At 48.3% G+C, this 22,477-nt stretch overlaps 1 protein-coding gene across 6 annotated transcripts in view; it reads right to left on the reverse strand.

Annotated features, from left to right (window-relative positions):
* The window catches only part of LOC138248916 (uncharacterized), a 240,763-nt gene that overhangs the window by 57,207 nt on the left and 161,079 nt on the right, over positions 1–22,477 (reverse strand). For 3 of the 6 annotated variants that reach the window (XM_069202900.1, XM_069202899.1, XM_069202898.1), the window contains one exon: positions 19,807–20,091. The exons of the other annotated variants lie outside the window; for them this stretch is intronic. In XM_069202900.1, coding sequence (XP_069059001.1) covers positions 19,807–20,091 — 285 coding nt within the window. The remainder of the gene's footprint in view (positions 1–19,806; positions 20,092–22,477) is intronic. 6 annotated transcript variants of the gene reach the window in all.

Here is a 22,477-nt window from a genome sequence, read left to right on the forward strand (position 1 = left end):
CACCTTCAACGTCTGCCCCACCGACCAACACACCTGCTGGACCATCAACCTCGGCACCACCAACCACCACACCTGCTGCACCGTCAACCTCGGCACTACCAACCACCACACCTGCTGCACCGTCAACCTCGGCACCACCAACCACCACACCTGCTGCACCGTCAACCTTGGCACCACCAACCACCACACCTGCTGCACCGTCAACGTCTGCCCCACCGACCACCACACCTGCTGGACCATCAGCCTCGGCAACATAGACCACCACATCTGCTGCTATGGACATGGCCGCAATAGCTGAGCTCCAGAGGGACACGAGGAAAGTGTTGAAAAAGCTTGACACAATACAGAGGGATGTGGACAAAAATACCCGGAGACTCAAGGCAATAAAAAAAAAAAAGACACTGAGGAGGGCAAACCTGTGAATTCTTGCCTCCCCTCACCCTTAATTCAGTCCCCTCCCTTCTCATTCCTCATCCTGTTTTGTAGTGGGTTTAGGGGGTTTAGTGATAGTTAGAGTAGGGTAGTAGTTTAGATAGGATAAGTAGGTTGAGAGGGGTTCATATTATTACATGTTAGTTTGTGGATGGGTGGGGGTTAATATTGGGGCTTTTGTGTATTAACATTTGTAACATTTTTAAAAAAAATACAAAACAAAATATATTTGTTTAGTATTAGTTAGTATATGTTCAGGTTAGTATATATTGTCCTATGTGTGTCTCGTCATATAAAGGGGGTGGGGGGCAAATGTTTAGAGTGGGTTGTTCAATGTGGTAAGTAAGTTTAGCATACGGTAGTTAGGGCCAGTTGTGGGTAATGTATAGTTGGGGTAGATTAGGTTAGTATGGGTGTGTATCATAGTTTTAAGTTCCGTTTCGTACATAGTTATTAAAGATTTAGGTACTCCCTTACTGCATGTGTCATATGCTTGGGGCTCAGGGTCTCTGCATGAGTGTACAGTGCCAATTGTCTGTAGGCCTGTGTATTCTGTCCTGCATCCACATCCCTCTCTTGACATGTTAATTCCCACTTCCAACTGAGCTGTCACATTGGCAGCTACAACAAATCTAAATCTCAATGCATCTGCCATCCATTGTACCCACCAATCAACGTGACTATGGTTACAATGTATTGGACAGGTAGGTGTGCTTTTTAGGCTGTAATAGTTTTGATCGTGTGTTGTGATGTTGGGCACTGTGGGACGTCTGCCTGCAGCCTGAAGTTCATGTCAACACTGCTAAACAGTATTGCCAATTTCAGATGAGGTCAAGTATACAAATTTCACGCCTATGTGTTTCACTAGTACTCCCAGCTGATGTTATTGGCCAAACACTCTTACACAGCCATTCCTGCTGTATGTTGTGGGTGAGGCATGTATGTTTTAAAGCAAATGTCACATACACAATGACTTGCTTGTAGGGGATGTGGCCAGCATTGACGTTTATCTTGTAGATACCTTGGCCCTGAATTATACTATTTTTGCACTGCATTTGCCTCATTTTTTGACGCAAAAGCAGCGCAAACTTACACAATACAATGATATTTTGTAAGTTTACACTGCTTTTGCTTAAAAAATGACACAAATGCAGCGCGGAAAAAGTAAGAATCTGGGCCCTTGCGTGTAGATATCTGCCCACATTATTTCTGCACTCTGGTATTGACACTGTGACCATAGACATGTTACACGCATCACAAATCTCCACCAAAGTAGATGTGTCACATTACACAGAGAAAGTGGGTGTGTAGGTGCTGTTTATTTTAAAGTGCTGTAGTGCAATATTTACATAGTCCAGGTCTGTGACCCCATTAGTGTAAAGCATTCTATTGTGACGCAACACAAGTCCAAGCTTGAGGGACATGTCATTTGACATGCTGAGATGAACTGTCTTTCAGTGCAGAGGAACATGAATAGGCAATTGAGTAGTGAGAGACAATTGCAGTCCATAGTGGAAAGTTTATCAGTGTGTTGGTGAAGAGTGCATGTCATCAACTGTACCAACAGTGGCATGTTGTCAAGCACAGGAAAAAGGGAAATCAGTGCCTATGTGGCATGGGCTAGTGCTACCGGGTACTTCTACAGGTGAAGATGATCTGTTCCACATCTTCATCCTCTGATGTGTGTGTAGTCTCCTCTGCCATTGATGGTGTTGGGTTTGAGGGGACCACACACACTTCAGTGGTTGAAAAAGTGGACACCAAATTCCCAGCAGCTGCCATCTGTGGAACTAGATATGGCATCACCGCAGCAAGGAGGAGCTGCTGGTTATTGAGTATGGCAGCAACATCCCTGTGGTAGGCAGCCATGTCTGCCCTGAGGGAGGCCAGCTTGTTGTCATGCAAGCAGCTGCAAGATTGTGAGGGCAGGAGTTGTGACAACTCCTTCACAGCAGTGGTGAGGTCCCTCACACACTGTTGGAGTCCTTGCAGTAGGGACTGTGTAGGAGGCTGGACTGGCTTGTAGTGAGTACCAAGGGGTACTTGCACCTTGCACCAGGCCCAGTTATCCCTTATTAGTGTATAGGGTGTCTAGCAGCTTAGGCTGATAGATAATGGTAGCTTAGCAGAGCAGCTTAGGCTGAACTAGGAGACGTGTGAAGCTACTACAGTACCACTTAGTGTCATATGCACAATATCATAAGAAAACACAATACACAGTTATACTAAAAATAAAGGTACTTTATTTTTATGACAATATGCCAAAGTATCTCAGAGTGTACCCTCAGTGAGAGGATAGGAAATATACACAAGATATATATACACAATACCAGAAATATGCAGTATAGTCTTAGAAAACAGTGCAAACAATGTATAGTTACAATAGGATGCAATGGGGACACATAGGGATAGGGGCAACACAAACCATATACTCCAAAAGTGGAATGCGAACCACGAATGGACCCCAAACCTATGTGACCTTGTAGAGGGTCGCTGGGACTATTAGAAAATAGTGAGGGTTAGAAAAATAGCCCACCCCAAGACGCTGAAAAGTGAGTGCAAAGTGCACTAAAGTTCCCCAAAGGACAAAGAAGTCGTGATAGGGGAATAAGGCAGGAAAGACACAAACCAACAATGCAACAACGCTGGATTTCCAATCTGGGGTACCTGTGGAACAAGGGGACCAAGTCCAAAAGTCACAAGTAAGTCGGAGATGGGCAGATGCCCAGGAAATGCCAGCTGCGGGTGCAAAGAAGCTTCTACTGGACTGAAGAAGCTGCGGTTTCTGCAGGAACGCAAAGGGCTAGAGACTTCCCCTTTGGAGGACGGATCTCTCTCGCCTTGTAGAGTCGTGCAGAAGTGTTTTCCCGCCGAAAGAACGCCAACAAGCCTTGCTAGCTGCAAATCGTGCGGTTAGCGTTTTTGGACGCTGCTGTGGCCCAGGAGGGACCAGGAGGTCGCAAATTGGACCAGGAGGTAGAGGGGACGTCGAGCAAGACAAGGAGCCCTCTTAGCAGCAGGTAGCACCCGCAGAAGTGCCAGAAACAGGCACTACGAGGATGCGTGAAACGGTGCTCACCCGAAGTTACACAAAGGAGTACCACCGCGCCGGAGACCAACTTAGAAAGTCGTGCAATGCAGGTTAGAGTGCCGTGGACCCAGGCTTGGCTGTGCACGAAGGATTTCCGCCGGAAGTGCACAGGGGCCGGAGTAGCTGCAAAAGTCGCGGTTCCCAGCAATGCAGTCTAGCGAGGTGAGGCAAGGACTTACCTCCACCAAACTTGGACTGAAGAGTCACTGGACTGTGGGAGTCACTTGGACAGAGTTGCTGGATTCGAGGGACCTCGCTCGTTGTGCTGAGAGGAGACCCAAGGGACCGGTAATGCAGCTTTTTGGTGCCTGCGGTTGCAGGGGGACGATTCCGTCGACCCACGGGAGATTTCTTCGGAGCTTCTAGTGCAGAGAGGAGGCAGACTACCCCCACAGCATGCACCACCAGGAAAACAGTCGAGAAGGCGGTAGGATCAGCGTTACAGAGTTGCAGTAGTAGTCTTTGCTACTATGTTGCAGTTTTGCAGGCTTCCAGCGCGGTCAGCAGTCGATTCCTTGGCAGAAGGTGAAGAGAGAGATGCAGAGGAACTCGGATGAGCTCTTGCATTCGTTATCTAAGGAATCCCAAGAGACAGAGACCCTAAATAGCCAGAAAAGAGGGTTTGGCTACCTAGGAGAGAGGATAGACTAGCAACACCTGAAGGAGCCTATCACAAGGAGTCTCTGACGTCACCTGGTGGCACTGGCCACTCAGAGCAGTCCAGTGTGCCAGCAGCACCTCTGTTTCCAAGATGGCAGAGGTCTGGAGCACACTGGAGGAGCTCTGGGCACCTCCCAGGGGAGGTACAGGTCAGGGGAGTGGTCACTCCCCTTTCCTTTGTCCAGTTTCGCGCCAGAGCAGGGCTAAGGGGTCCCTGAACCGGTGTAGACTGGCTTATGCAGAATTGGGCACATCTGTGCCCAAGAAAGCATTTCCAGAGGCTGGGGGAGGCTACTCCTCCCCTGCCTTCACACCATTTTCCAAAGGGAGAGGGTGTAACACCCTCTCTCAGAGGAAGTCCTTTGTTCTGCCATCCTGGGCCAGGCCTGGCTGGACCCCAGGAGGGCAGATGCCTGTCTGAGGGGTTGGCAGCAGCAGCAGCTGCAGTGAAACCCCGGGAAAGGCAGTATGGCAGTACCAGGGTCTGTGCTACAGACCACTGGGATCATGGGATTGTGCCAACTATGCCAGGATGGTATAGAGGGGGCAATTCCATGATCATAGACATATTACATGGCCATATTCGGAGTTACCATTGTGAAGCTACATATAGGTAGTGACCTATATGTAGTGCACGCGTGTAATGGTGTCCCCGCACTCACAAAGTCCGGGGAATTGGCCCTGAACAATGTGGGGGCACCTTGGCTAGTGCCAGGGTGCCCACACACTAAGTAACTTAGCACCCAACCTTTACTAGGTAAAGGTTAGACATATAGGTGACTTATAAGTTACTTAAGTGCAGTGAAAAATGGCTGTGAAATAATGTGGACGTTATTTCACTCAGGCTGCAGTGGCAGGCCTGTGTAAGATTTGTCAGAGCTCCCTATGGGTGGCAAAAGAAATGCTGCAGCCCATAGGGATCTCCTGGAACCCCAATACCCTGGGTACCTCAGTACCATATACTAGGGAATTATAAGGGTGTTCCAGTAAGCCAATGTAAATTGGTAAAATTGGTCACTAGCCTGTTAGTGACAATTTGAAAGAAATGAGAGAGCATAACCACTGAGGTTCTGATTAGCAGAGCCTCAGTGAGACAGTTAGTCACTACACAGGTAACACATTCAGGCACACTTATGAGCACTGGGGCCCTGGAGAACAGGGTCCCAGTGACACATACAACTAAAACAACATATATACAGTGAAAAATGGGGGTAACATGCCAGGCAAGATGGTACTTTCCTACACAACCCCCCCCCCCCCAAACGAAGGACAATAAGACTAGCCATGACCTGATGAGTCTTCATTGTCTAAGTGGAAATATCTGGAGAGTCCATCTGCATTGGTGTGGCTACTCCCAGGTCTATGTTCCACTGTATAGTCCATTCCCTGTAGGGATATGGACCGCCTCAACAATTTAGGATTTTCACCTTTCATTTGTTTTAGCCAAAGTAGAGGTTTGTGGTCTGTCTGAACAATGAAGTGAGTGCCAAACAGGTATGGCCTCAACTTCTTCAGAGCCCAGACCACAGCAAAGGCCTCCCTCTCAATGGCAGACCAACGCTTTTCTCTAGGGGTCAACCTCCTACTAATAAAAGCAACAGGTTGATCCTGGCCCTCAGAATTAAGTTGTGATAGGACTGCCCCTACTCCTAATTCAGATGCATCAGTTTGGACATAGAATTTTTTAGAGTAACAAGGGCTTTTCAGGACAGGTGCAGAGCACATGGCCTGCTTCAGCTCCTCAAAAGCTTTCTGACAGCTAGCTGTCCACAATACCTTTTTAGGCATCTTTTTGGATGTGAGGTCATTAAGAGGAGCTGCAATGGAGCCATAGTTCTTAATGAACCTCCTGTAATACCCAGTGAGGCCTAGGAAGGCTCTCACCTGAGTCTGAGTGGTAGGGGGAACCCAATCAATAATTGTTTGGATTTTCCCCTGAAGTGGTGCAATCAGTTCCCCACCAACAAGATGTCCCAGATAAACCACCTTACCCTGCCCTATCTGGCACTTTGAAGCCTTGATAGTGAGGCCTGCCTTTTGCAGGGCCTCTAAAACTTTCCATAGGTGGACCAGGTGATCATCCCAGCTGGAGCTAAAGACAGCTATATCGTCCAAATATGCTGCACTGAAAGCTTCCAGCCCTTGCAGGACTGTGTTCACCAACCTTTGAAAAGTGGCAGGTTCATTTTTCAAACCAAAAGGCATTTCTGTAAATTGGTAATGGCCTCCAATGGTTGAAAATGCTGTTTTAGGTTTAGCATCTTCTGACAATTTGATCTGCCAATACCCTGCAGTCAAATCAAAAGTGCTTAGATACTTGGCAGATGCCAGTGTATCTATGAGCTCATCTGCCCTGGGTATAGGGTGAGCATCAGTTTTGGTTACCAGGTTGAGACCTCTATAGTCTACACAAAACCGCATTTCCTTCTTTCCATCTTTGGAATGGGGTTTTGGTACAAGTACCACAGGAGAAGCCCATGGACTTTCAGAGTGCTCAACCACTCCTAGTTCTAACATTTTCTGCACCTCTTGCTTTATGCAGTCCCTGACATGGTCAGGCTGCCTATAGATCTTACTTTTGACAGGTAAACTGTCTCCAGTATCTATAGTGTGCTCACACCAAGAAGTGGTACCTGGCACAGTAGAGAAGAGTTCAGAGAATTGATCTAGGAGGTTTATGCAATGGTATTTCTGCTCAGCAGTAAGACAATCAGCCAAAACTACACCTTCCACAAGAGCATCTTGTTCTGTGGAAGAGAAGAGATCAGGTAGAGGATCACTGTCTTCTTCCTGTCCCTCATCAGTTGCCATGAGCAGGGTGAGATCAGCCCTGTCATAGTAGGGTTTCAGGCGGTTGACATGGAGCACCCTAAGGGGACTCCTGGCAGTGCCTAAGTCAACTAAGTAGGTGACTTCACCCTTCTTTTCAACAATTGTGTGGGGTCCACTCCATTTATCTTGGAGTGCTCTTGGGGCCACAGGCTCCAAGACCCACACTTTCTGCCCTGGTTTGTACTGAACCAAAACAGCCTTCTGATCATGCCATTGCTTCTGGAGCTCTTGGCTGGCCTGAAGGTTTTTACTGGCCTTTTTCATATACTCAGCCATCCTTGATCTGAGGCCAAGTACATAATCCACAATATCGTGTTTAGGAGCTTTTAAAGGTTGTTCCCAACCCTCCTTTACAAGTGTGAGTGGACCCCTAACAGGGTGTCCAAAAAGAAGTTCAAAGGGGCTGAAGCCCACTCCTTTCTGGGGTACCTCCCTGTAGGCAAAAAGGAGGCATGGTAACAGGATATATCATCTCCTGCGGAGTTTTTCAGGGAGACCCATAATCATGCCTTTGAGAGTTTTATTAAATCTCTCCACCAGTCCATTTGTTTGTGGATGATAGGGTGTAGTGAACTTGTAGGTTACACCACACTCCTTCCACATGGCCTTCAAGTATGCAGACATGAAATTGCTTCCCCTGTCTGATACTACTTCCTTTGGGAAGCCCACCCTAGAAAATATTCCCAGGAGGGCCTTTGCCACTGCAGGTGCTGTAGTGGTCCTTAAAGGAATTGCTTCAGGATATCTTGTGGCATGGTCCACTACCACCAAGATAAACCTATTGCCTGAAGCAGTAGGAGGGTCAACCCCTACCCTTTCAAAGGGTACCCCAACCACAGGCAGTGGAATAAGGGGTGCCTTTGGAGTGCCACCTGTCTTGCCACTGGCTTGACAGGTTTCACAGGACTTACAAAAATCTTTTGTGTCCTCAGACATCCTAGGCCAATGAAAGAAGGGAACCAGTCTGTCCCAAGTTTTCATTTGTCCTAGGTGCCCAGCTAGGGGAATGTCGTGTGCAAGAGTTAGGAGGAACTTTCTGTACTCCTGAGGGATCACTAATCTCCTGGCAGTTCCAGGTTTAGGATCCCTTGCCTCAGTGTACAAGAGGTTGTCCTCCCAGTAAACTCTGTGAGAGTCACTGACATCCACATTAGCCTGTTTGACAGCTTGCTGTCTTAGACCCTCTAATGTGGGACAGGTTTGCTGTGCCACACTCAGCTCCTCCCTGGCAGGCCCCCCTTCACCCAAAAGCTCAGCAGTGTCTGCTTGAAGCTCCTCTGGTGTAGGTTCTGCACAGGGAGGGAATTCTTCTTCCTCAGAAGTAGAATCCACTGTAGAGGGAGGGATAGTAGGAAGTGGTTTGCTTCTACTAGCCCTAGCTTTAGGGAGCACTTGGTCCATTGTTCCAGGATCCAAGCTTCCCTGTCCTTTTTGCTTTTTGGCCTGAGCCCTTGTCAAAGCAAAAATATGCCCTGGGATGCCCAGCATTGCTGCATGGGCCTCCAACTCCACATCTGACCAAGCTGATGTCTCCAAATCATTCCCTAATAGACAGTCTACAGGTAAATCTGAAGCTACCACAACTTTCTTTGGACCAGTAACCCCCCCCCAGTTGAGATTTACAACAGCCATGGGGTGGCTAAGTGTGTTGTTGTGAGCATCGGTTACTTGGTACTGGTGACCAAGTAGGTGTTGTTCAGGGTGGACCAGTTTCTCTATGACCATAGTTACACTGGCTCCAGTGTCCCTGTAGGCCTGAACCTCAACACCATTTATTAGGGTTAGCTGCTTGTACTTATCCATATTAAGGGGACAAGCAACTAAGGTGGCTAAATCAATAGCCCCCTCAGAGACTAACACAGCCTCTGTGGTCTCCCTAACAAGACCAACCCCAACTAAGTTACCAATAGTGAGCCCAGCTACTCCCTTGGATTGGCTATTAGTAGGTTTGCTCCCACCACCACTGCTATTAGTAGGGACACTAGGTGTAGCAGTAGGGGTTGTAGTGGTAGGAGGCTTGGTGCCTTTCTTTGGACAACTGGGATCTGTTGTCCAATGGCCTTTTATTTTACATAAATAGCACCATGGTTTCTTTTCCTTGTTTTGATTAGAAGAGGATTTGGGCCCACCACCCCCACCAGAGTGTTTTTGTGGGCCTGATGAAGACTCATTTTTAGATTTGTCCCCACCCTTGTCAGAAGACTTACCATCCTTCTTCTTGTTGCCATCTTTGTCACCCCCTGTATGAACTTTTCTGTTCACCCTTGTTCTGACCCATTTGTCTGCCTTCTTTCCCAAATCTTGGGGAGAGGTCAGATCAGAGTCCACCAAGTACTGGTGCAACAAATCAGACACACAATTATTAAGAATATGCTCTCTCAGGATCAAGTTATACAGGCTGTCATAATCAGTAACTTTACTGCCATGTAACCACCCCTCCAAGGCCTTCACTGAATGGTCAATGAAATCAACCCAGTCTTGTGAAGACTCCTTTTTGGTCTCTCTGAACTTTATCCTGTATTGTTCAGTGGTTAAGCCATAACCATCCAGGAGTGCATTCTTAAGAACTTTGTAATCATTAGCTTCATTTTCTTTTACAGTAAGGAGCCTATCCCTACCTTTTCCACTAAATGATAGCCATAGGATAGCAGCCCACTGCCTTTGAGGGACATCCTGTACAGCACAGGCCCTCTCAAGTGCAGCAAACCACTTGTTAATGTCATTCCCCTCCTTATAAGGGGGAACTATCTTGTGCAGATTCCTGGAATCATGCTCTTTTGCAGGATGACTATGGGGAATACTGCTGCTGCCACCATGGGTTTCTAAACCCAGTTTCTGTCTCTACTTCTCTACTTCTAAGGTCTGTCTATCCAAATCCAGCTGTTGCTTCTTAAGCTTCAGTCTGATTTGTTCCACTCTCAATCTATTGAGCTCCCTTTCTAACAGTCTGTCATCAGGGTGGGTAGGGAGGGACATGCCTTGAAACAGAAGTATGGTGAGAATGGACAGAAGGAGACCTGTCCCTTACAGAGGGCACCCTAACAGCTTGGCTAACAGAAACATCAGTACCACTGTGGTGAGAATAAATGCTTTTGCTATGATGTGAGACAACACTATTTGTATGGTGTGACTCAACATCATTACCAACTATGCTAGACTGTCTAGTAATGGGCAGGCTAGGAAGTTTCTTTCCTGAATCTTTTCCTGGGGGAGTCCCTGGATCAGATTGGGAACCATTAGCTACTTTTTCAACAGATGGGGCACTTCTTGCCTTATCTTGTTCTCTAAGCATGTTAAGTAACAATTCCAAGGAAGGATTCTTCCCTACACTCAAACCTCTCTCTATGCAGAGACTCCTTGCTCCTTTCCAGCTAAGGTGATCATATGCAAGTTTGGACAGATCCACATTTTGGCCTGTGCCAGACATTTTTAGAGAGAGTTAAAGTGATAGAAAAAGAGAAAAAAGTTTGTCAGAGCTTTTAGAAAGACAGAGAAAAAAACTTTTAAAACTTTTTAGAACTTTTTAGAAAGTTAGAAGTACTTTTCAGCACTTAGAAAGAAAAGAGGAAATGCAAAACTTTTTGGCAATGTGTATATACACTGAACTTGTTTTGTATATTTTTCTCTTACGAAAAGTACAATGACATGAGTGGTAAGTAGTCTCAAAGCACTTATCCCACCGCTGCACAACCAATGTAGGAGGCTGGACTGGCTTGTAGTGAGTACCAAGGGGTACTTGCACCTTGCACCAGGCCCAGTTATCCCTTATTAGTGTATAGGGTGTCTAGCAGCTTAGGCTGATAGATAATGGTAGCTTAGCAGAGCAGCTTAGGCTGAACTAGGAGATGTGTGAAGCTACTACAGTACCACTTAGTGTCAAATGCACAATATCATAAGAAAACACAATACACAGTTATACTAAAAATAAAGGTACTTTATTTTTATGACAATATGCCAAAGTATCTCAGAGTGTACCCTCAGTGAGAGGATAGGAAATATACACAAGATATATATACACAATACCAGAAATATGCAGTATAGTCTTAGAAAACAGTGCAAACAATGTATAGTTACAATAGGATGCAATGGGGACACATAGGGATAGGGGCAACACAAACCATATACTCCAAAAGTGGAATGCGAACCACGAATGGACCCCAAACCTATGTGACCTTGTAGAGGGTCGCTGGGACTATTAGAAAATAGTGAGGGTTAGAAAAATAGCCCACCCCAAGACCCTGAAAAGTGAGTGCAAAGTGCACTAAAGTTCCCCAAAGGACAAAGAAGTCGTGATAGGGGAATAAGGCAGGAAAGACACAAACCAACAATGCAACAACGCTGGATTTCCAATCTGGGGTACCTGTGGAACAAGGGGACCAAGTCCAAAAGTCACAAGTAAGTCGGAGATGGGCAGATGCCCAGGAAATGCCAGCTGCGGGTGCAAAGAAGCTTCTACTGGACTGAAGAAGCTGCGGTTTCTGCAGGAACGCAAAGGGCTAGAGACTTCCCCTTTGGAGGACGGATCTCTCTCGCCTGTAGAGTCGTGCAGAAGTGTTTTCCCGCCGAAAGAACGCCAACAAGCCTTGCTCGCTGCAAATCGTGCGGTTAGCGTTTTTGGACGCTGCTGTGGCCCAGGAGGGACCAGGAGGTCGCAAATTGGACCAGGAGGTAGAGGGGACGTCGAGCAAGACAAGGAGCCCTCTTAGCAGCAGGTAGCACCCGGAGAAGTGCCAGAAACAGGCACTACGAGGATGCGTGAAACGGTGCTCACCCGAAGTTACACAAAGGAGTCCCACGTCGCCGGAGACCAACTTAGAAAGTCGTGCAATGCAGGTTAGAGTGCCGTGGACCCAGGCTTGGCTGTGCACGAAGGATTTCCGCCGGAAGTGCACAGGGGCCGGAGTAGCTGCAAAAGTCGCGGTTCCCAGCAATGCAGTCTAGCGAGGTGAGGCAAGGACTTACCTCCACCAAACTTGGACTGAAGAGTCATTGGACTGTGGGAGTCACTTGGACAGAGTTGCTGGATTCGAGGGACCTCGCTCGTCGTGCTGAGAGGAGACCCAAGGGACCGGTAATGCAGCTTTTTGGTGCCTGCAGTTGCAGGGGGACGATTCCGTCGACCCACGGGAGATTTCTTCGGAGCTTCTAGTGCAGAGAGGAGGCAGACTACCCCCACAGCATGCACCACCAGGAAAACAGTCGAGAAGGCGGCAGGATCAGCGTTACAGAGTTGCAGTAGTCGTCTTTGCTACTATGTTGCAGTTTTACAGGCTTCCAGCGCGGTCAGCAGTCGATTCCTTGGCAGAAGGTGAAGAGAGAGATGCAGAGGAACTCGGATGAGCTCTTGCATTCGTTATCTAAGGAATCCCAAGAGACAGAGACCCTAAATAGCCAGAAAAGAGGGTTTGGCTACCTAGGAGAGAGGATAGGCTAGCAACACCTGAAGGAGCCTATCACAAGGAGTCTCTGACGTCACCTGGTGGCACTGGCCACTCAGAGCAGTCCAGTGTGCCAGCAGCACCTCTGTTTGCAAGATGGCAGAGGTCTGGAGCACACTGGAGGAGCTCTGGGCACCTCCCAGGGGAGGTACAGGTCAGGGGAGTGGTCACTCCCCTTTCCTTTGTCCAGTTTCGCGCCAGAGCAGGGCTAAGGGGTCCCTGAACCGGTGTAGACTGGCTTATGCAGAATTGGGCACATCTGTGCCCAAGAAAGCATTTCCAGAGGCTGGGGGAGGCTACTCCTCCCCTGCCTTCACACCATTTTCCAAAGGGAGAGGGTGTAACACCCTCTCTCAGAGGAAGTCCTTTGTTCTGCCATCCTGGGCCAGGCCTGGCTGGACCCCAGGAGGGCAGATGCCTGTCTGAGGGGTTGGCAGCAGCAGCAGCTGCAGTGAAACCCCGGGAAAGGCAGTATGGCAGTACCAGGGTCTGTGCTACAGACCACTGGGATCATGGGATTGTGCCAACTATGCCAGGATGGTATAGAGGGGGCAATTCCATGATCATAGACATATTACATGGCCATATTCGGAGTTACCATTGTGAAGCTACATATAGGTAGTGACCTATATGTAGTGCACGCGTGTAATGGTGTCCCCGCACTCACAAAGTCCGGGGAATTGGCCCTGAACAATGTGGGGGCACCTTGGCTAGTGCCAGGGTGCCCACACACTAAGTAACTTAGCACCCAACCTTTACTAGGTAAAGGTTAGACATATAGGTGACTTATAAGTTACTTAAGTGCAGTGAAAAATGGCTGTGAAATAACGTGGACGTTATTTCACTCAGGCTGCAGTGGCAGGCCTGTGTAAGATTTGTCAGAGCTCCCTATGGGTGGCAAAAGAAATGCTGCAGCCCATAGGGATCTCCTGGAACCCCAATACCCTGGGTACCTCAGTACCATATACTAGGGAATTATAAGGGTGTTCCAGTAAGCCAATGTAAATTGGTAAAATTGGTCACTAGCCTGTTAGTGACAATTTGAAAGAAATGAGAGAGCATAACCACTGAGGTTCTGATTAGCAGAGCCTCAGTGAGACAGTTAGTCACTACACAGGTAACACATTCAGGCACACTTATGAGCACTGGGGCCCTGGAGAACAGGGTCCCAGTGACACATACAACTAAAACAACATATATACAGTGAAAAATGGGGGTAACATGCCAGGCAAGATGGTACTTTCCTACAGACTGTGTGACTTGTATGGCTGCTGTCTGTTTTGCGGACGTCATCATGCACATGCGCATCCCCTCAAGGCTGGCTGCCATAGTTTGCATCCCTACCCGCAGCTCATTGGCCAGGCCCCTGTGTCAGAGTCCTCAGCTGTGTTTGAGCTGGCAGGTCGTACTACAGGAGTGGTGGGTGGGTCCTCCGGGATGGCTGCTTCATGTATGCTCCTCCTTGCGACTGGAGGTGGTGTCTGGATGGTTCCCAGGACATCTTGGAGAGTTCTCTGGCTGACGGTAGTCAGCTGGTCATCCAGGTCATCGGAGTAGTCCAGGACAGACAGATCCACAGGAGAGCCATCGTCCTCTGCAATGAGATATTGTACAATTAGTGTGTCTGTGTTGTGCCAGTTGTAACTTGACGTCACTGACTTCCTATTGGTGGTGGTTCCCATGCATTGTTCCTGTCATTAATGTTTTCAGTCTCTCAGTCCTATGCCCCATCTGCATGTCACATGAAGGGAAGGGCAGTTTGGTCAATTGTCTGCGTCACATCTTCTAGGGGTGTGTTATGTCCAAATTGTGGCTTGCCACCTTCTTTTCCTCATCAAACCTCCCTCTGCTTCCATTTGCATGGTGAGGCCTTGCAATGATTGTTGGTGTGCTGATGCCACAGCACCACACATAACAAGATGCCCCTGTCCCAGTCTATCATTTTTCACATACATCTATGCGGTGCTGAGACCTAGCACCATACCATGTATGTCATTTCCATGAACCAATACCGGTGTTACCACTGGTAGTTTCTCATGTTGATGTTTGCGTATGTGTCCTACATTGCATTGCACTAATGGGCCGGACAGAGTTCCATTTCCTCTTGTGACTGTGCGGGTGTGTTCGCCTTCCTTCACACATGTCCTCCCCTCAGTGCTGTTGTCTTAGCACGTTGACGTGTTGCATGGTGGCATTGCAGCTAATGTGACACAGGCACAGGGGTAACCCCAGGAATGGGCAGCAGGGGTATGAGATTACTGCTGCGTACATCATTATGTATGTGACAGTGCCTGATGGTTATTGATTCCATGGACATGAGCAGTTGACAGGAGTTGCACTTGGATAGGGATTGATGGGGATTGATCACAGTCATACTGAACCCTCATTTTGAGTGTGTTGGTGCCATGGGCACCAAACTGCCATTTCCTAATTGACCAGCACAGGTAGTAGTGGCAACTGTTGTCAATGGTACATGCCGCTTGAGCCAATGGCCTGAGACTGGGCATTGTCCTCTAGTTTACATTCTGACAATACCAGCTGTCCTGTGACACCAGACCAGTTTTACGTTCTACCCTACCCTGCTGGTCTGCTTCAGCATTTCCAGCAGCCTTGGATGGTGGTGTATCCCCATGCAATGGTTGTTGGTGTTGTGTTGTGCCCCTTGATGTCCCTGCACAGCCCATGCACCTGGCATGGGCAGTGCAGGGAGTCCCGTGCCGTGACCCTTTGCCCTTTCCACTGCCTGATTTTCAGGGCTGACATGCATTGTGTGGTAGGTATATGCCTCTCCTTTCTTGCACTTGACATATAGGCATTTTTGTCCCCCATGCAACTTACCCAGGATATGTGTTGTTTCCTGGTAGTCTGCGCTGTCCTGTCCTGCGATACCAGTGACGATTTCCTCCGGGATGACGGCTGCAACTATCTCCTCCATCTCGTCCAAGTCCACTTGCGGTGCTAGACTCGCACCTCCGGTCTGCAGTGCTGCCTTCCTGTTCCTTGCCATTTTTTCCTTTGTCCTGCGCTTGCAGTCATGCCAGCGTTTCTTGCACTCAGTGACAGTTCTCCTGGCCTCTGCCACACTGTTAATCTTGTCCACAATCTGTTGCCAAATTGCCTCTCTCCTCCCAACTGGCAATTTAGAGGGGATGAAGAGTTGATGCTGGTGCTCCGTCGCCTCTCACCAGAATTTCCTGCTCCTCTGCGCTGAAGCGACACTTCCTCTTCTTCTTGTCTCTCCCCTGGGTCTGGTCTGTGTCCTGATTGTCTGGGGTCTCCCTGGTGTCTCTCCTGGCTTCTAGGATCCATTTTGGGGCTACTTAGCACTATTTGCTCCACTTGCGTCGCTTTTTTACGCTATTGCGTGGAAAAATGGCGCGTTTCCGTTTCGCAACATTTTTTCATGTCGCAAACCGGATTAGAATAATTTTTCCTGCATTAACGTAATTTTGCCTTACGACAAGGCGCAATGGTTAGCGTCAGGAAAAATTACTCTAACCTATTCTTAGCACCACCCAGCATCAAAGTATAAATGTGATGCACAAGTAGCCTTAAGAAATGACGCTAGCCAGCACTAAAAATTTACGTAAAACTGAGTTAGTGCAGTTTTGCTTCAAAAAGTATAAATCTGGCCCTTGGCGTTAGTGGAGAGGACCCTCACCCTGGAGGAAAAAAGACTGGCCATTGAAGAAAAAAGGGTCACGATGGGCATGAGGCCCAGAGAAGATGGTGGCAGCAGAAGAGTGACTATGGAATCTCATCGGGATGCCCAAGAGATCAGGTTGCCCAGAGGGTCCACAACACTGGGGAACACTACTCTGGGAATTAGTGTCAGTAGTTGGTAGGGAAAGATTACACACACGAGGATGAGATAGCAGAATTCTACCCACACATGAAGGCAGAACTTGTTGAGTCCTTTGGACTCAAGCATGAGTCGTCAAAAGAGGCAAAAACTTAGCACAACACAAATGGCACTTCACCTTCATGGGTAGACTTCATAGACACCCAGTTAAGGCACTGGATGGCTAGATTAACGGCAACAAGGTGGGCACTTTTGAAGGGCTCTATAATAAAGCTGATAAGGAGCATATTCTTACTAATAGTTTATCAAAGAAATTGCGCCAGCATCTGGTAGAATCTGAGCTGTTTAGCCTCACAGAACAGGGCAAGACAGCTGATGAATAGGTTTGCACCGTTATCCCCAAAAAGTTTCTCAGTGGCGACCAGAAAAAAGTAAGTTAGGCGCCCCTTCAGGGGTACGAAATGGGTAAAGATCAAAAGAAAAACTCCCAAAGAGTCCCCAAGAGTCAATTCCCAAAGTAAGGGGAGAGAGTACCTGGGAAAGAAGTTTGCCCTTTCAAAGGCTGGGGAGTGCTTTGATTGTAATCAACCGGGACCAAGAGGGGAGACGCACTGTGCACCAAAATGGCATCCACTGGTGACCATCCCAAGAGTATGGCTACTGTAGGAAAGAGGGTGGAAGTTGACCCAGGAGAGTCTAAGAGGTACACAGGGGTACAGTTTCCATGGGTGGGGAGTACACTGAACCTTTGGCCCACTGGCTTCCTAGCATGGAGAAATACAGGTAGTGGGCAAAACTCAAATGGGATGGAGGTGAAGGTTCTGAGGTAGCCATGGTCTTGGCCAAACTGGTTTCCCCAGATTAGGTTCTCCCAAAGGTGCACCAGACTGTCAACACTGACAATGTCACTATGGTCCCGAATTAGTTTCCGGGGGGGATGAGCTGCAGCCCCAAAGATGGTAGCTGTGTCTCCACTGCTGGCCCAAAGAAGGTCGCTGTATCTCCCTGCCATCCCAGTAGTATGTCTGCTGAGCAATGACCTGGAAACTTCTGCCTAGGCACAAGTGGAAAGAAGGACTCATGCAGCAATGCTGGGTCTTCCTGAATGGGTGTGTGTTACCACAAGACTACAGAAGGGCCTAAGGGAAAGTCAAGGGATCCTGGAGCATGAAATAATGAACTAGGGGCCAGATGTATCAAAGCTTTTTGCATTCGCAAACGGTGCGAATCGCAGAATTTGGCCGTTTGTGAATGCAAAAACGAGGTCTGCGATGTAGGAAAGACATTTGCAGGACAAAAACAAGGAATCGCAAAATATGCGATTATTTGCGAAGTGACATGGTTTTGCGTGTCGCTTTTTTGCGTCTCACAATTTGCAATATGAAATACCAAATCACAAATACAGATTCGGTATTTCACGTCGGAAATTTGGAGACGAAAAATGCAACACGCAAAACCATGTCGCAATGCGATGCATCAAAAATTCGCAAATTGCGAATTTTCGCAGAATGGCCTTTTGCACATGCTAATTACCACGGATTGAAACCAGGTGCAACCTATATAAAGAGGCCCAGAATGCCTCAGACTGTTTTCCAAAATGGCTGCACTCTACGTGATGGCGAAGAGAATGAGGATCTTGGCAGGTTTGAGGAGAGGGAGGAGCGCATTTTCAGAGTGCGCATTACCCTTTTTGAGCAGACTGAGGAGGAAATTTATGAGAAGTACAGGTTAAACTCAGCCATGATACTTGACCTGATAGCTGAGCTACAACCCATAATGCAGCGCACAACACACAGGACCAATAGCATACCCACCCATGTGCAGGTATTATGCACCTACTTGCCTCAGGGAGCTATCAAGGGGTCATAGAAGCAGCCGGAGGGGTATCACAGAGTGCCCTCTCACGATTTTTCAATGCTTTTTTAAACGCCATGCTGAGCAAGATACACCAGTACATCAGATTCCCCAACACCCCACAGGAAATACAGCAGACAAAGACAGCATTCTACCAGATAGCACAGTTTCCCCACGTCCTAGGTGCCATAGATGGGACACATGTTGCAATCTGTCCACCTTCGGCCACAGAGTATATGTACCGTAAATCCACACATTCCATAAATATACAGGTGATATGCAATGCCTCCCATATCATAACTGATCGCGTGGCCAGGTACCCAGGGAGCACACATGATTCCTACATCTTTTGCCACAGCGGGATACACACAAGACTGCTAGCTGGGGAATTCGGTGAAGGATATCTACTAGGTATTTTCCCTCTTAACAATGGTGCATTGATGGCAGTGTGACGTCAGATGGCTCAGCTACTCATTATGCCCCCTGTTACTTCCAGGAGACGGTGCCTACGCTGTGCGCACCTATATGATGACACCCTACCTGAACCCAGCAACACCAGCAGAGCGTTGTTACAACTCAGCACACAGGGCAACCCGCAATGTGGTGGAGCGCACCTTTGGCCTGCTAAAGAGTCGCTTCAGGTGCATCCACAAAAGTGGAGGGGCACTTCAGTACAGGCCGGAAACAACCTGTAGGATAGTTGCAGCATGTGCGATCCTGCACAATATTGCTACTACCAGGGGAATACCTGTCGAAATACTGGAGCCAGACTCTGATGAGGATGATGATCCCATACCACCCCTACATCCAGCAGACAGGACCAGCGCAGCAGAGGGCAGGCAAAGGCGTGCTGACATCACCCGCAACCATTTCTGATGTAAGTAATGACAACACAACCTCACTGACAGTTAGCACTTTTACTTCAGGTAACATGCGTGTCACTAGGAAAAGAAAATCAAACATGAGTCATAAATGAGCCATTTAAAGTGTTGCACTATTGTCTTCATAGTTCACTGTAAAACAAAATATGCAGTCAGTCCCCTGTGGCCATCAAAGTCACTTTTTACGGCCACGCAAGCCACTTGAGTGCGCAGTGGCCTCGCCGGCACCTCTGGTATCTGCCTCAGTAGCAATGCTGTGCCTGGCACTGCGACGCCTAGGATCTGTCGTGGGCACAGCAAGGCTGCTGAGGCTAGATGAGTCCTCATTCTCCCCTAGTCCAAGTTCACTTGGTGTAGCACTGTGGTTACCCAGCATAGTATCCAGAACATTTGTTATCTGGACCAGTCCCTGGGCTACATCCCGACTGCTGTGCGCTGCCTCCACCTGTGCGTCCACAGCACACTGCGATATGAGGGCCGTAGATGTTGCAAGGCGATTGACAGATCTACAGAATCCACCAAACATCCTCATGAATCGCCTCTCATGCCTGCGGTGGCTGGCTCTCTCATGCCTTATCTCTGTACATAGTTCCTTCACTGCACTGGTCAGTTTCCTGGTGTTTTCGGCTGCTGTGATCTGTCCCTCATGCAGCTTGGAAATGTTTGAATTAAGGCACTCCAACTGCCTATGCAGCCCCCCCATGTTGGCATTGTGTGCCTGCATCTGCCTATGCACTGACGTCATTGTCTTATTTTGCAGGCGCTGCACCTTAAGCATAGAGGATTCCAGGCGACCGAAGAATGATGGGCCCTCACCTGCTTCCACATGCTGTGTGCCTGCATACTGAGGCCTCCTGCGGGGTGTTGAGTGAAGCTGGGGCTGGGACTCCTGCATTACGGTGGATCTTGCGTCTGAGGATGGAGTGTGGCCTTCATCCCACATGTCATCTGAGTCCTGGCTCAAATCTGGGAGAGGTACAGGCCTTGCCCTGCGTCTGACTGGCGCAATGTTCACTGACTCGCTGGTGTTGGAGTCTGATGGAGGCTGTGTTTCAGCATCCCCCACAAAGTCACTTGCTGATGCTGCTGGGCCTGGGCCATCTGCGACGACAATGTGCAGCATGTCATTTATGTGTGTATCACAAAATGTTGCACAATGGTAATAAATGTACAGTTACATCATATCACTATGTATTGGGTGTTGTGTTCTTCTGGGCATCGCTCTACTTAATTACAGTCTATGTGCTACTTTCAGCTCAGGGTTGTGGACTACCACTCCCATAAGGCACGCTTCTAAGATGTGGAATGGACTACTTTTCACAATGCTTTGCACTAATTGCTAATTCCTAAGGGACATTTGTACATACGCATATGAGGTTACATTTCATTATTGCACTTACCTTTACTGGTGCTTGGTGTGCCGGATGTGTCTATGTCAGTGACCCCACTGACAGCTTCTGGGAGCAGTGTCAACTCCACCAGGTCTTCCATAGGGTTGGAGGGTGTCTGGGTGGATGGTCCGCCTCCTGTGCTCCTTGCCTACTGTAGTCTTCTGGCCACCCTCTCCTTGGCACGGGAATGCAGGTCGTACCACCTCTTTCTAATCTCCTCCACTGAGCGCTGCGCAACCCCCCCTGCGCAGATTTTGGTTTGTATGTCCGCCCAGTGCGCTTCTTACTCTCTGGGACCTGGAGTGAGCTCTTCCTGAACAGCTGGTCATGGCTCATCACCACCTCCTCAGTGAGCACCTCCAGTTCCTGCTCACTGAACTTCAGTTTTTGCTTCCTCTCTCCCTTCTCCTTTCCATTTGCAGAGTTGTCCATGCTGATGTGAAGTCCTGCCTTGCTCGCAGACTTGCTCCCTGGGGCTGGGCTGTCTCTCTCTCACTGCTCCTTTGGGTGTGGCCCCTGCAACCTACCTGGGATGACTCACTTCCTGCTTGTGATGTCATCAGGCTGTGCCAGGTGTACGTTTTCGCAACTTGCGATTATCAAATACCGAATCGCAAATATTTTGCGATTCGGTATTTGGGCCTCACAAATCGGAAATAGCAATTTTTAATAAATCGCTATTTCTGATTCGCTATTTTGTTACATTGCATTTTGCGACTCAGAAATAGCGATTTCTTAAAATCCGCTATTTTAGATTCGCTAATGCCTTTTTTTAAACATCTGGCCCTAGGTCCCTAGAGCCAAGGGAAGGGGCAGGAAGGCTGACCGCCTACCTTCCAAGAGTCTACAGGCCCAGAATGAGCCTTACCACCAGGGGAAAGAACTGGTGCTTGAAGAAGAGACTGCTTCTCTAAGTAACTTGCCAGATTTGGTAGAACTTAAGAGAGCAGGGGATTCCTCCAGAAAGGACCCGAGAAAAGGACAAAGGACATGCCCCACTCTTCAGGACTTCTGACAGTTACCTGTCAGACAGTAACAAAGGGATGCCAGTGGTACCCATAAGGTATACAGTGAGGCAAGGGACTCTAAACTAGGAGCAATGAGAAGCTTTATGAAAGAGAACTAGGAGAGACCCCTCAAGGAGCCCAAGCGAGACATAATGGACTACGTGCTAGTCCTTCTCTCAAGAATGGCTGAGCACATGAAAAAGGTGAATAAGATTTTAGAGGCCAACCCAGAGCTTTGGAGGGCATCCGTATAACCAAAAGTCTTCTTCAATGGTGGAATACCAGTCAGGGTGTGGGTCTTGGAGCCTGTAGCATCCAGAGCATTGCAAGATAAATGGGCTGGGCCATACCCAATCCTAGAGAAGGGGAAGTCACCTACTTGGAGGACCTCGATACTCCCAGTAACCCTCACAGGGTGATCCATGTCAACAGGCTCAAGCTGCATCTTGACAGGGCAGGCATCACCGTGATGATGGTGACAGATGGAGGAGAGTTAGCCTCTCCCTGAACTGATTTCCTCTGCCCAAGATGGTACTGTGAAAGTAGCTCTCTCCTTCACCTGCACAGAGAAGCAACAAAGTGACTGCTATCAGTTGCTGAAGCAGTTTCCTGGGTTGTTTTTTCTGACCCAGGTCTGACAACATGCCTGTCAAGAGTAAGATACTAAGATTGGCATACCAGCTCAGGGCTAGCATTAAGGCTGAGGTTGCCAAGATGCCATGGTTGTGGGTGATGGAGCACTCTAATAAATCATGGCCACGTCCAGTGGTATTGGCACCCAAACCTAATCCCAAAGGAGGGAACCCTGAGATGAGGTTTTGTGTGGACTACAGAGACCTAGTCACAAAAATAAATGCCACCACATACCAAGATGTGGCTGCAAAATATCAGGGTACTTTTGACCTGTCCATAGGTTACTAGCAGATAGCCCTCGACCTAGGAGCCAAGTAGAGGTCTGCTTTTGCCACCTCAAGTCCACTTGCGATTCAAAGTGATGCCTTTTGAGTTGAAAAATGCACCTGCCACCTTCCAGAGGTTGGTGAAACGAGGACTGTCAGATCTGGAAAGTTTTAGTGCAGCATATCTTGA

This window comes from Pleurodeles waltl, chromosome 8, assembly GCF_031143425.1.
Source record: "Pleurodeles waltl isolate 20211129_DDA chromosome 8, aPleWal1.hap1.20221129, whole genome shotgun sequence".
In the NCBI taxonomy this organism is placed as follows: domain Eukaryota; kingdom Metazoa; phylum Chordata; class Amphibia; order Caudata; family Salamandridae; genus Pleurodeles; species Pleurodeles waltl.